Raw genomic sequence first — 12,327 nt, forward strand, 5'->3', positions numbered from 1 at the left:
CTCCATAGGAACATTATCAGTAGGGTGTAAACCCCACCTAGAGGAACCAAGCTAATGGTCCCAAAGCTTCAGAGAGAAGTAGGCCATTGTCCCCAGCAGCAGGGAGCAGGCCCAGCCCTGCTGTGGGATGAGACAGCAGTCTGGCAGCAAGTGTCTGACTTCTCCTCACACCCTCCTCACCTCCAACTTCTCGGTTCCAGTCCTCTCTCCCACCGTCTGGTGATGATTCCATTTCTCTGCTTAAAACCCTTCCGTGGCTCAGCCCCTGGGGACCGGGGAGGCCTCCTACAATCTGGATGCTGCCTGTGTCCAGCACGCAGCATGTCTGTACCCCAGTCAAGCCGAAACCTCAGAAGAGCTCACACCCAAACAAGATCACAATCTGCTTGCAAGGATGGTCCAGATGGCGCACTCTGCTAAGCACCTGCTTGCTCCCCGAAAGGTCAGCAGGTTGAACCCGCCAGACGTTCCGAGGGAGCGAAGGCCTAAAGCTCCGGCTAAGCTTAGGAGACCCCATGGGGCAGATCTACCCTGTCCTACAGAGTCACCCTGAGTTGGATTGACGCGAGAGCACACGACAGCAGCACAGAAGGGGCAGTCAACAGCGTCTGCTAACCCAGCGTTCTAGAATGGTCATGGACCAAATCTTTAGAAGTCTTGGTTAATACAGATCTCAGTTCACAGGGTCTGAAGTGGAGCCCAAGAGCCTGCATTGCTTATAAGCTCTCCCATGCTGCTGCTGCTGGCAATGCAATGGTGGTGGGATCTCTGGGCCACACACCGAGTAGCAGGGCAATGTCATCCTTTTGGCAATTGATGAGGGAAGGAAAGAACATTGGAGTAGACTACATTCAAAGTAGCTTTATTTTAAGGCTATGTTGAACTGTATGAAATCACTGACTTTTATGGATCAAGAGATCAACTTAAGGCAGGCAACTCCTCAACCAACTTCTAATGTCGTTGTGTGCCATCAAGCCAATTGCAGCCCACAGCAACCCGATGCACAACAGAATGAAGCCCTGCCCAGTCCTGCGCCATCCTCACATTGGTTCCCATGTTTGAGCCCATTGGTGCAGCCCCCGGGTGAATCCGTCTCACTGAGACCTTCCTCCTACTCTCCGCCCCTTGACTCTGCCGAGCATGATGTCCTTCTCCAGGGACTGGTCTCTCCTGACAGTATGTAAGTCTCCTCTGACATCCTGGGACATTTTGTAACTCCTAATAGGAACCAGAATGTGCGATCAGAATTCTAGCCAGCTTCTCTGGAACAGAGGAGGAAGACTTCAGATCAAAATCGTCAATGTTTCCATTTTAAAGCAGAGCACAGCCTCACTTCCGTGACCTTCTCCGACAGTCCCAGCTCCGGCCGAAATCGCACTGTGTGGGCCAGCGGATGTCCCTGGGGACTCCTCCCAGCTTTCTTCTGACTTGCACGTGGGGAGAGCATCATTCCGCCGGACGACCTTCCGCTCCCTGCTCTCCATGGCCTCTTCCTTAGAATGTGCTGACCAGCCAAGGCGCACTGTGATGCCCTGGCACATCCCCGGTGCTTTTGTAGGTCACCGCTATCAGGTGGCGAGAACTTAGCAGATGGCTGGGGTGTGTTTTGACTTTCATTAAGAAGCTGCCTCAACATGGAAGGGAGGTGCCAAGTCCCCCGCGGCTCCTGGTTCCTCCACGTGGCTTCCCTTCACCTTCACAATTTCCTGGCTGGGTGGGAGTGGGGGCACGGGGAGAGGGCAAGACAGTCGATGAGAATGAGCCTGACACCCCTGCCAGGCATAAGCCCCGCATGGCAGCACACCGGCCCCGGCCCCGGCCCCTGCCTCTGCCTGTGGATGCCCTTCTGAAGGCAGAGGAGCTGCTGTGGAGCATCTGCCTCATTGACAGAACGCGCAAGAAGCAGTGAACACATCAGGCATTTCAAGTTTAGAACCCACGTGTGCTCCCTTCATGAGAAGCTCCAGCCTCTAGCCGCTCAGGAGGTCTTTGGTGTCCAGGGGCCTTCTAGGTGCATGGGCACGGACGGCCTATTGATGGGCACCATCCTCAGCTCCAGCTGCCCTCAACACATACCAGGGACCAGGGACCAGGGCCACCGCAGAACCAGTAAATCAGGACGGAGGGCAAGCAGGATCAATGTTTCGTGGGGTTGGTTTGTTTTTAATGGGAGTAAGATTTTTAACCATTTTCAAAGGTACAATTCATTGGGCATAAATTCTGTTCAAAAAGTGGTGAAACCGTCACCACTATGTAGTCCCTAAACATTGTCATCGTCTCAAACAGCAATGTTATGCTTTTTCCATAATGGCTCCCCGCTTCCTAGCTTCCCCGGCCGCTAGTCACGACAGGCCCGCTCGCCGTGTCTCTTAATTGCCTAGTTAGAGATTTGCTGTCGGTGGTGTCCCACAACACCTGCTCCTTCTTCGTGTGGCTCCTTTCACTTAGCACAGTGATTCCACCGTCCGTCCAGGTGCGAATTTCTATGGAACGTCCTTCCTCTTTAGGGCTGAGCAATAGTCCATTGGGTGGCCAGGCGGCATCTTGGTTATCACTTCATCTATTGGGGGACACATGAGGTACCCCGTCCCTGGGATGATGTCAATAGTGCCACCATGCACCTGAGTGTACAGGTATCTCTTCGAGGCCCAGCTTTCAAGTCTTTGGGAGTATATCTATGGAAAAACCAACCAACACACAACTCACTACCATACCGTTGACGCCCATTCATAGCAACCCTACAGGACTGGCAAGAACGTCCCCTGTGGGTTTCCAAGGCTGGAACTCTTTATGGGAGTAAAAAGCCCTATCTTTCTTCTGCAGAGAAACTGGTGGTTTTGAACTGCTGACCTTGTCGTTAGCAGCCCAACTCATAACCACTGTCTATGCGGGAATGGAACTTGGGAGTCTTGTGCACCACTAAATTACAGGCTGTGGTTTGAGTCCACCCACCGCTCGATGGGCGAAGACCGTGGCAGACAGCTTCTGTAAAGGTCACAGCCTGGGGAACCCCGTGGCGTTTCCTGCAGGGCCCTGTGGGTCAGAATCCACTCAACGGCGGTGGGTGGGTGGGTGGTTGGGTGGGGTAATCCTAAGTTTGACTCTGGGAGGACCGACAAATGGTTCTCCACAGGGAGGGCATCAGAATACATCCCCACCAGCAATGGATGAGGGATTCAGCTTCTCCACATCCTGAACATTTTGTTATTTTCGTTTTTTCCCCATAAGAGCCATTTTAGTGGGTGCAAAGAGGCAACTCATTGTGGTTTTGCCTGAGTGACTTCTAAACTGGCCCCCACTCCCCATGGCCAAGGTGAGCTGGACACACGGGCAAAACCAAACTCACTGCCGTCGAAACAGTTGCTACTTAGAGCAACCCTGTAGGTTTCTGAGGCTGTAAATATTTACAGGAGTAGAAAGCCTCATCTTTCTACCTTGGTGGGGCTAAGGGGTTTGAACTGCTGGCCTAGCAGTTAGCAGCCCAATGCACAACCACTATGCCATCAAGACGCCATGTACAGTATGCGTGATGCACAAGGAGAGCAGTAAACAGCGGTGTTAGCCAAACAGGGTTTACATAGCTCAAGGAAAGAGACCGCTTTCCTCAGCTGTGGAGGTACTCAACTTCCAAAACAGTCATTTCATCGTTTCTTTTTACAAATGCAACACGGAATATGGTAAGAGCCAACATGCTCTCTTCCTTCCAATGCCAGCAGCCCTGTTTTTACACTCATTGCCTTCTCAGAGTCTCCATCTGACACCACCCGTCTGTGAAAGATGCTAACACTGGTGGGAAGGAGCATGCTGGGTTTGTTTATCAGGGCTGAGGACGGGGGACAAGGAGCCAGCCAAACATCAGCCAGAAAGAAGGTGGTTCAATCTGTGCTGGGGGCACGGGCCATGGAGAGCACTGCAGGGGGGAAGGAGACTCGGTAAACCTGGAAGGCGACCTAGAGAGACACGTGACTGTTACATTCAGAGCCAGGAAGTTACAGAATCACATTTATTGATGATTCAGCTTCTGTTGCTTTTCACTCCGTGTGTGTGTGTGTGTGTGTGTGTGTGTGTGTGTGTGTGTGTGTGAGAGAGAGAGAGAGAGAGAGAGAGAGAGAGAGAGAAATCACCCAAAGCAGTGTCTGCGAGGATGGATACCACCCTCTTCCTCATCTGACTCTTGGGCAGGGATGAGACGGAAGTGGAGAGACAATGTGACTTCTTTGGGTTTGTTGGCTTGTTTTCGTTTTACTATTTTTTTATAGCTTTATTGGCATCTACGTCACTTACATCATTTGATCGTTCAGTAATATTAAGAAGATGTGTGCAATCCTCACTTCAATCAATTTCAGAGCATCTGTGTCTCATATTCATTGTTGTTAGCTCCCCATTCACCACTCCTACCCCCAACCTCCTAGGCAATTATCAATCCAGTGGACTGTCTCCAGAGAACTACCCGTCCTGGATTTCCTATACAGAACTCATAGCAAGCACCAACAGGAAAGAAATGTTTGTATTTACTAAAACCTTACAAAATGGATACCTCCGAATTAAGAAGAAACTCTGGTCTTAAAAGCCACACCTCGGGGACAAATTCTGAGGAGACACGATCAAACCCATTTTTCAGAGGACACGATCAAGGCGCCGTGAGATGGGATAACTCGGTCATGTGGCCAAAATGTGATGGGCATTAGTGTGAAATACATGTTTCACCATTTTTAATGGGTTTTAATTTTTATTGGAGTTGTAGGGGGGAAACCTAGCCCTGACTCAGGACTTCTGCTACCCGTGGGGCCTGCCACCCACCAGGTGCTCCCCAGAGGGTGCGAACCCTCACCCAAGGGATCTGGAATCAGAGCCACCAGATGACCCAGAGAAGGCTGAGGTGCTGGGCCGGGGCTGCTGTCACCGTGCTGACCGGGACCTTGGCCTCCCTGCTGGCCTTGAGACTTTGAGGAAGACTTTGGGGGCAGATGACAGCTGCTGATGTGTGCTGGAGTGCAGGGCAGCTCTATTCCTAATTCGCAGAACTCACTTCAGCGACACATCACGGGAGACTGTCTGTTCCCGTGAAGAGTGACAGTCTTGGAAACCCACAGGGCCCCTTCTTCCTCGTCCTACAGGGTCGCTATGAGTCGGGACTGACTCACTGGCAGTGAGGTGAGGTCCCAGGATGGGGCCAGGGCCAGAGGAAGCCGGGGCTTATGAGAGGCACACATTGGGCTGCTAACTGCAAGGCAGCGGTTTGCAATGGGCGGCCACTCCTCGGGAGAAATATCAGGCTGGCTTCTCCTGCAAAGAGGGCCGGTCTCATAAACGGACCGGGGGCGTTGGACCCTGCCCTCCAGGGGTGCTATGGGTCAGCATCGACTCGATGGCAGGGAGTTCGGTTTCGGGTTGTTACCAGAAAACATTCACAAGTGGGTTCTGGTATGTTTGTGTGTGCACCGATAGACATCCGTCCCTTTGTATAGATGTTCCCGGACACATGTAGCTCTAAGAGACCTCCTTCCTGATGACACCCTTTACCGTTCCCCCGGGAGGAAGGCAGGGCCGTGGGGCCGCACCCCGTGTCACGCTGGGTTGCTGACTCTTCTCACTTCTTCCCTCCCTCCAGGTGCAGCTGATCCACTATAACCATGAGCTGTATACAAATGTCACGGAGGCTGCCAAAAGTCCGAATGGCCTGGTGGTCGTTTCTATCTTTATAAAAGTAAGTCTCTTGCATTCCTTCCTGTCTTCCTTCTGCCAGCCCCACCACAGTCAGAGCGTGGGTGGACCGTTTCTGTTAGACCTTCGACATCCGGGAAGGGGTGGGGCCCTTGATGTCCACGCCCAAGACCCACGGTAGCATGGTGGCATGGGGATGATGGGAACGTGAGCATTCATCCCAGACCTACAAGAGCCGCGATTTCCATTTCCGGTCACCGTGGCCAGACGGATTCAGGAACCACTGTCCCAGCAGCGCCCATCTCCGCCCAGGAGGGTGTGTAGTCACTGGGCGCTGAGTTCCTGAGTCCGGGAATGTCATCCTAGAAGCGCAGGCGCATTACAGCTAGCAGGGTGATTGATATACCAACAGCCAGGCTGCTGGCTCGGGGCCTACGTTTCACAAGCTTGTGCAGGAAGGCTGGTTCCTCTGTGGTCCCCGGCTAAAGGCCAAGGCTCCCTACGGGGTGGGACGCTGCTGCCTCACACCCCGAGCTCAGTGGAGGGATGGAGCCTTGTTCCTGCATCGTCTCAGACCAACTTGACTGCTAGGGATACGCCTGGTCTCTCCCTGAGCAAACCGGAAGGCTTCAGGCTACATCTCAAAATCGGCCACAGCATTTCTCTCTTGGTCCAATGCAACCAACTTCCAGCCTTTCTGCTCTGAGTTACCCAATCTGGGCCTTGTCATCTCCTTAAAACACACCAACCCATCCCAAAAGGCAGACGGGAACAGAGCCCTTGGTCCCTAAGGGGGCACAGCCCCTCAGAGCCACCCTCTCCTCCTGCAGGCCTCTCTATTCCCTGCCCAGTTTCCCGAGGTCAGCAGACCCTAGCGATGACCTCATCAAAAAGGGAGCCACTGGATGGCTGGGAGGTGTTGGCCAAATATGAGAGATTTGTCCATCTGTGGGTTTGATTTCTCTCTGGGCCCCACGCGTCCCCACCCTTTCCCTGACCACAAGGAGCTGAGATTTGGTTGTGATTGCTGCCCGATCACACACCATTAACTTCCCACTTAAGCTCACTTAGGCCAAATACATATTTTACCCTCTCTGCCACGCAGCCCACACACTCTAGCCTGCAAATCACCTGTGTGCACGATGGGAAAACGTCCGTGTTTGGTCCTCAGAGTCCAGTTAGCTGTCAGCCTGGCCAGACTCTCCAGGTAGCAGGAGCCCAGAGGTTTAAGGGATGTGGCAGATTCCTTACCCAACACAAGAACCTTTTAAAATTCGTTTTTGGCCCTTTTTTCATGGGGCTTCATCGGCATAAACAGGAGCCTTCCAGCTACCTATAAAATGGCCGAAGAGATGTCGGAGTGGATCTTGGCCCTGAAGGTGGCAGGGCGCCACCGTGGTGGATTTGGGGGCTTTTCCTCTTCACTGAGTCTTGTCGCTCTCCAAGCTCTGCCCGGTGTGTGTCCCGCCAGGACCCACCCAGGAAACTGAGAAAGGGACACATGTAGGGAGCATGAACAGCGTGTGCTTTCTCCACACGTCCATGACCAGTTTCTAAGTCTAGTCACCCGCATCAGCTGCCACCATGTCTGCAGCCCTCTGAAAAGGCCGATGCAAGGCTTGCTGTGTCACCACATCTGGCTAGCGGCTGAGGCGCCAAGACAGCAGAGCCCAGCCAGGCAGCAGGCAGCAGAGATGAGCAGTGGTCCCTGCGGAAAGGCTGCCTGAAAAGGGAGTTGAAATAAAAGCCATGCCCACAGTCATGGGAGAAGGGCTCACACTCGGAACGGTGGGTCCCTGGCCTCATCCTCTAGCTTACCTGGTACTCCCAGAGAAAGCCTGGGCGAAGAATGGAGACCAAGCCCTTAACGTCTGGGACACTGTTGAGCCCGTAATAGGCACTCAGTAAATATGGGGTGGCTGGATGGCTGGATGGATGCAGGATGGATTAAGGAGTGGTTTATGATAGATTCCATCCATACAGTAGGGATAGAAGATTTTTTATCTCCCGATGATCTCTGTTGTGGCGACTCTTTTCTTAAAACTTTTTATTTTAGAATGGGTCAGGTTTACAGAGCAGATCAGCTCTTCGTTCAACAATTCCTACAAATTTCACTCCAGGACACTGATTGCCATCCACTCACGTACCCCACTACCTGCCAGTATTCCCCACATTCCTTCCTCCCTTCCCTCAGCTCCAACTACACTAAAGATACTGCGGCTCCCTAAACATGACCAGGTTTCCGTCCTCCGAGTCCAGGGGTGTGCAGGACCTCTGCGCTCCACATTTCCCCCGTCCTCCCCACTTCCCCCTCTACCACCAAAATGCTTTGTTAGCTTCTACCCATCCCTCAGGACTAAGCACATGCCGTCGCTGCTCAGTTCCCCAGCGGGGTGAGTATTCCTCTCGTACTACCATTTGACCATAACCCTACCGGTGAAACAGTGACACACTCAACTTCTAACTACAAGGTGGGTGGTTCAAATCGGCCCAAGCACTCGGCCGGAGAAAGACGGTGATCAGGAAACCCTCTGGATGGGCTCTGCTCTCTCGCACAGGGGGCTCCAAGTCGGAACAGCAATCACAACTCCCAATGCCGCATTGTAACCGTCTGCTTGGCATGCAGTAGGCCCTCCACAATCGAAATGAACCCGTGGGTGCGTGAAGGTGAGGCTCAGCCTGGCATAGGACACTGCAGACACTGATGGTTTCTTTTCTCCCCTAGGTTTCTGATTCATCAAACCCGTTTCTTAACCGAATGCTCAACAGAGATACTATCACAAGAATAACATATAAAAGTAAGTTGGATTCCATTTCCTGTACAGCAACTAATCTATAAACGTTAGTCCAGCCTGAAGGCAGGGAGCCAGAACTGAGGATCTCTCAGGGCCCCTTTCGGCTTCATGATCCTTTAATTCTGTAAAAAGTCACTCTGGAGAGGCAGAGTCGGCTAAGAAGCAGCTCATTTCCGACGGAAGTCCCCAGGGTGCCTTTGTCATCCACGCCTGTCCAAGATGATAATGATTATGATGATGGTGGTCATCGCGGTCCTATGGGTTGGTAATGAGCTGGGGGGCTCAGCTAACTGACGTGTCAGCTGGCCCACAGTTGGCGCTTTGCCAAACGTGATTGCAAAAGCTTCCGCCAGGTCCTTTGCGTCCCGCCTTAACGCTCACAAAGGTCCTCAGCATTGTCAGGCCTCCCTCTCCGTACCCCAGACTCCCCTCCTGGTACAGACCGGCTGGCACTTTGCTCCGTTCTCATGTGTGATCCTGGGGACTCTGTCCACTTTCTTTGGGTCCCCAGAACTGTTTTTTTGTGGTTGCTGTAGTTGTTGTCATTGTTTAATCTTAAAAAGAAATGTGATGATGGTGCAAAGGTGAAGGGGGGAAAGGAGGGAATTTCAAGCCCTAACCTGGTTCTTAAGCAAGAAATTTCTCTTCCCCCCTTCAGTCTCTGATGCCTCTTTGATGTTGAGCTCCAAGGATTCTAAGGTCCTTCTAGGTCTATGACTCTCAATCAAGCAATAAGTAAATAATGACTTTAGCAAACATCAAAACCAGCATGCCAACGTTCTGAGACCTCCCCTCTACCCTCATGGCATGTCCCACACCATCTTGTGCCCACGGCTCGTGTCTCTGCTGGTGATGAATGAGACCAAATGCGTGCCCACAGCTGTCAGGGCAGACTGCTCGAGGGGGAGAAAGAAGGACTTTGATTTATTCATTCAGGCAAGAAACAATTGAATAGTGGGCACCAATCAACGTTCCAGAAATGCAGAGGTAGGCCAGACACACTTTGCCAATCATGTCCTCACAACCAGGTCCCTCCCACCTGGAGAGGTGGGCAGGGGTGATGCATGAACCTGGGGAGTCACCCCGAGACAGACATCACCAAGAACAGCGGTTCTCAACCTGTGGGTCGCAACCTGTTTGTGGATCGAACGACCCTTTCACAGGGGACACCCAATTCATACCAATAGCAAAGTTATAGTGATGAAGTAGCAACAAAAATAATTTATGGTTGGGGGTCACCACATGAGGAGCCATATGAAAGGGTCACGGCATGAGGAAGGTTGAGAACCAGTGCCCTCGAAGAATGAACGAGTTCTCTCCCAAACCATCCTCCCTTCTCCATCAGTATTCCAATGCGTCCTCCCCTAAGTACACACTGAGATTGCTCGGCTCAGGGAGAGAGTACTGTCTCTTGTGTAAATAGCACATTTTATAACTGCCCATAAAAGATGATTATTCTTTTAACTTTTTGATTTAAAAAAGCATGAAAATTAAATTAAATGTCTTCAAATAATCTTGAATTTTCAGCTTAGAGACCGTGAAAAGCCCTGAAATCTCACAATTAAGCCCCAGCACACAAGCTAACAGATTGCCAGCAGCTCAGACACTCATGGGTGGCACCCCCTCCCCCCCGCCCCCCACCTCCCTGCTCTCCGCACTAGTCCCATTAATATAAGGGGGCTTCAAAAAGTACATGGGGAAATGGCCTTGAAAGATCAAGGATTATTTCCACGAACTTTTTGAAGCCCCCTCCTATTAGACGATGCGGCTACGGCTCAAGGCGGGAGCCAACACTTACAGGGGGAAAGTGGCCTTTCTTGGGACCAGGGATCAACTCTGGAGAGTCAGGGTAGCAAGGCTTGTTGGGGCCACTGACGGATGGCAATTCTGTGGCTAAAGATGGCGTCAAGGCCGTCTACCTCAAACGGGACATCCCTGAAGACTACCACCCCATCAAGGCCATGGGGATCGGGAGGAGCACACTTGAACCATAGCCTTGATGAAGAACATTGTTAGAGCAAAGACATTCATCCGTCCGTCCATCCATCCCTTCATTCCACGGATATTTGGGTTTTTTATTTTAATAAATCATATTATTGGGAGCTCTTACAGCTCTTATAACAATCCATACATCAGTTGTATCAGGCACACTTCTCCATATGTTGCCATCATCATTTCCAAAACGTTTTCTTTCTGCTTGAGCCCTTGGTTTCAGCTCCTCTTTTTTCACCCTCCCACCCTCGTGAACCCTTGATCATGTATCAGTTTTATTTTCATGTGTTACACTGCACTCCACAGATATTTGTTGTCCACTGAGACTGGAACCCGCGTACTGTCCATGAGAGGTCCCCAGACCTTAGTCAGGAACAAGACGTGTCACAGAGCCCCATACAGAATTGCGGTTAAGACGTAAAACACTGCAAATCTGAACGGAACTCTTTGGGAATGACAGAGAAGAAAACAGCCAAGTCTGCCAAGGATTGGTTGGGGAAGATCCACAGAAGGAAGGGCTCTTCATCAAAGGGCTGGATCCCTGAAGACTGCTGGGCTGTAGAAAGAAATGGGGAGGGCAGAGAGGAAGAGGGAGGCAGAAAGCAAGGCGGGAGGAGGAAGCACAGAAGGAGCACCCCATGCTAAGCGGACCCCCTGGAGAGCGACAGGAGGACTGGGAACGTCTGTCTGGGCCATCTCTTCATCCAGAGACCCAGCAACCACCCGGGGGAACGAGGGGGAATGAACACCCTCCTTGGAGTGGGGTGCGGGGAGTGACCGGGCAGGGAGAACACTGGGAAAGCTCTTCTGGAACTGGATCTTGAGGATCTTGAGGCTGGGCTCCGGCGTGTGTGCGGTAGATAGGCAGACACTTTGGAAGACGTGCCCTGCCCCCTCTGAAGGAACGCCCCTCGAAAGGCAACTAGAAGGTGCCAGGGCATGCCCTCTCCATCCGTCCCTCACCTCCCAGGCCGGCAGGGCCGGAGGGAAAGAAAGAACTGAAGGCAGATCAAGAGGCCCTGGCCTGCCTGGGGAGGCTAACTGCTCCAGCCCCTAATAACAGGTATGCGCTCACGCTCCACTCCAGAATAATGCAGTCGCAACCTTTATCACATACCTGAAGGGAGTAACACAGCAGGGATAATGATGGCCCGATCCTGGGGAACGGCCAAGACACATGCTATGCCCAAGACACTGGCAGAAAGGGATTGATTTGCTCAGCAGGAAACCCAAAGCACTCGCAGGGGGAAGCTTCTAGAACAGGAGTCATTCCGTAGGACAAAGCCGCTGCATGGGACACAGGCGGCTGCAAGTCTCTGCAGGGGACAGCAGAGACAGCCGATGCATGCAGGTCGAGAGACACCTGTCAGGAGAATCTGCTGCCATTCTTGTAAGTCAGATGGAGAAGAAACACCGCCTCCCGCCACCCGGACCAACCACCACCGCCTCCCCCTCACGCTGGCGGCCAGCGTCTTGCTGTCAGGACTCCACCAGGGCCTCCCTCTGTGGGCCTTGCTCACCCTGCGCACGCTGAGCTGCAGGAACGCGGAGCTGACTAACACTCGCTGAGCTCTCCCCACAGCCCCGAGGGGGCTGAGCGCTTCAGAGGCAGGGCCATGTTAGTGCTCCCAGAGTGCCCACCTTCCCAGTCAGCAGCGCTGTGCTCCCTGGAGTACGGATGAGGAAGCCGGGAGGGACTCTGAGAAGTGAGCTTACTGGGCCAAGGTCAGGTCTGTGTCATCGGTGTGCACATCCTCAGCGAGCATTCGCCAATACACGTTGTCATCTCACTGCTGCAGGCTGGATGCGGGGGCTCGGCGTCCAACTTCCGACCTGCAGGTCCGCTGGGACAGCTTGCCTCCATGGGACTCATGTT

The 12,327-nt window shown here is 52.6% G+C and overlaps 1 protein-coding gene across 2 annotated transcripts in view; it reads left to right on the forward strand.

The window, feature by feature from the left end:
* The window catches only part of CA10 (carbonic anhydrase 10), a 599,575-nt gene that overhangs the window by 573,548 nt on the left and 13,700 nt on the right, over positions 1–12,327 (forward strand). For both annotated transcript variants that reach the window (XM_004707037.2, XM_045299855.1), the window contains 2 exons: positions 5,612–5,707; positions 8,390–8,462. In XM_004707037.2, the coding sequence (XP_004707094.1) occupies positions 5,612–5,707; positions 8,390–8,462 (169 nt within the window). The remainder of the gene's footprint in view (positions 1–5,611; positions 5,708–8,389; positions 8,463–12,327) is intronic.

Source organism: Echinops telfairi, unplaced genomic scaffold, assembly GCF_000313985.2.
Source record: "Echinops telfairi isolate 266 unplaced genomic scaffold, ASM31398v2 ScPeMD7_7458;HRSCAF=8496, whole genome shotgun sequence".
NCBI lineage: Eukaryota > Metazoa > Chordata > Mammalia > Afrosoricida > Tenrecidae > Echinops > Echinops telfairi.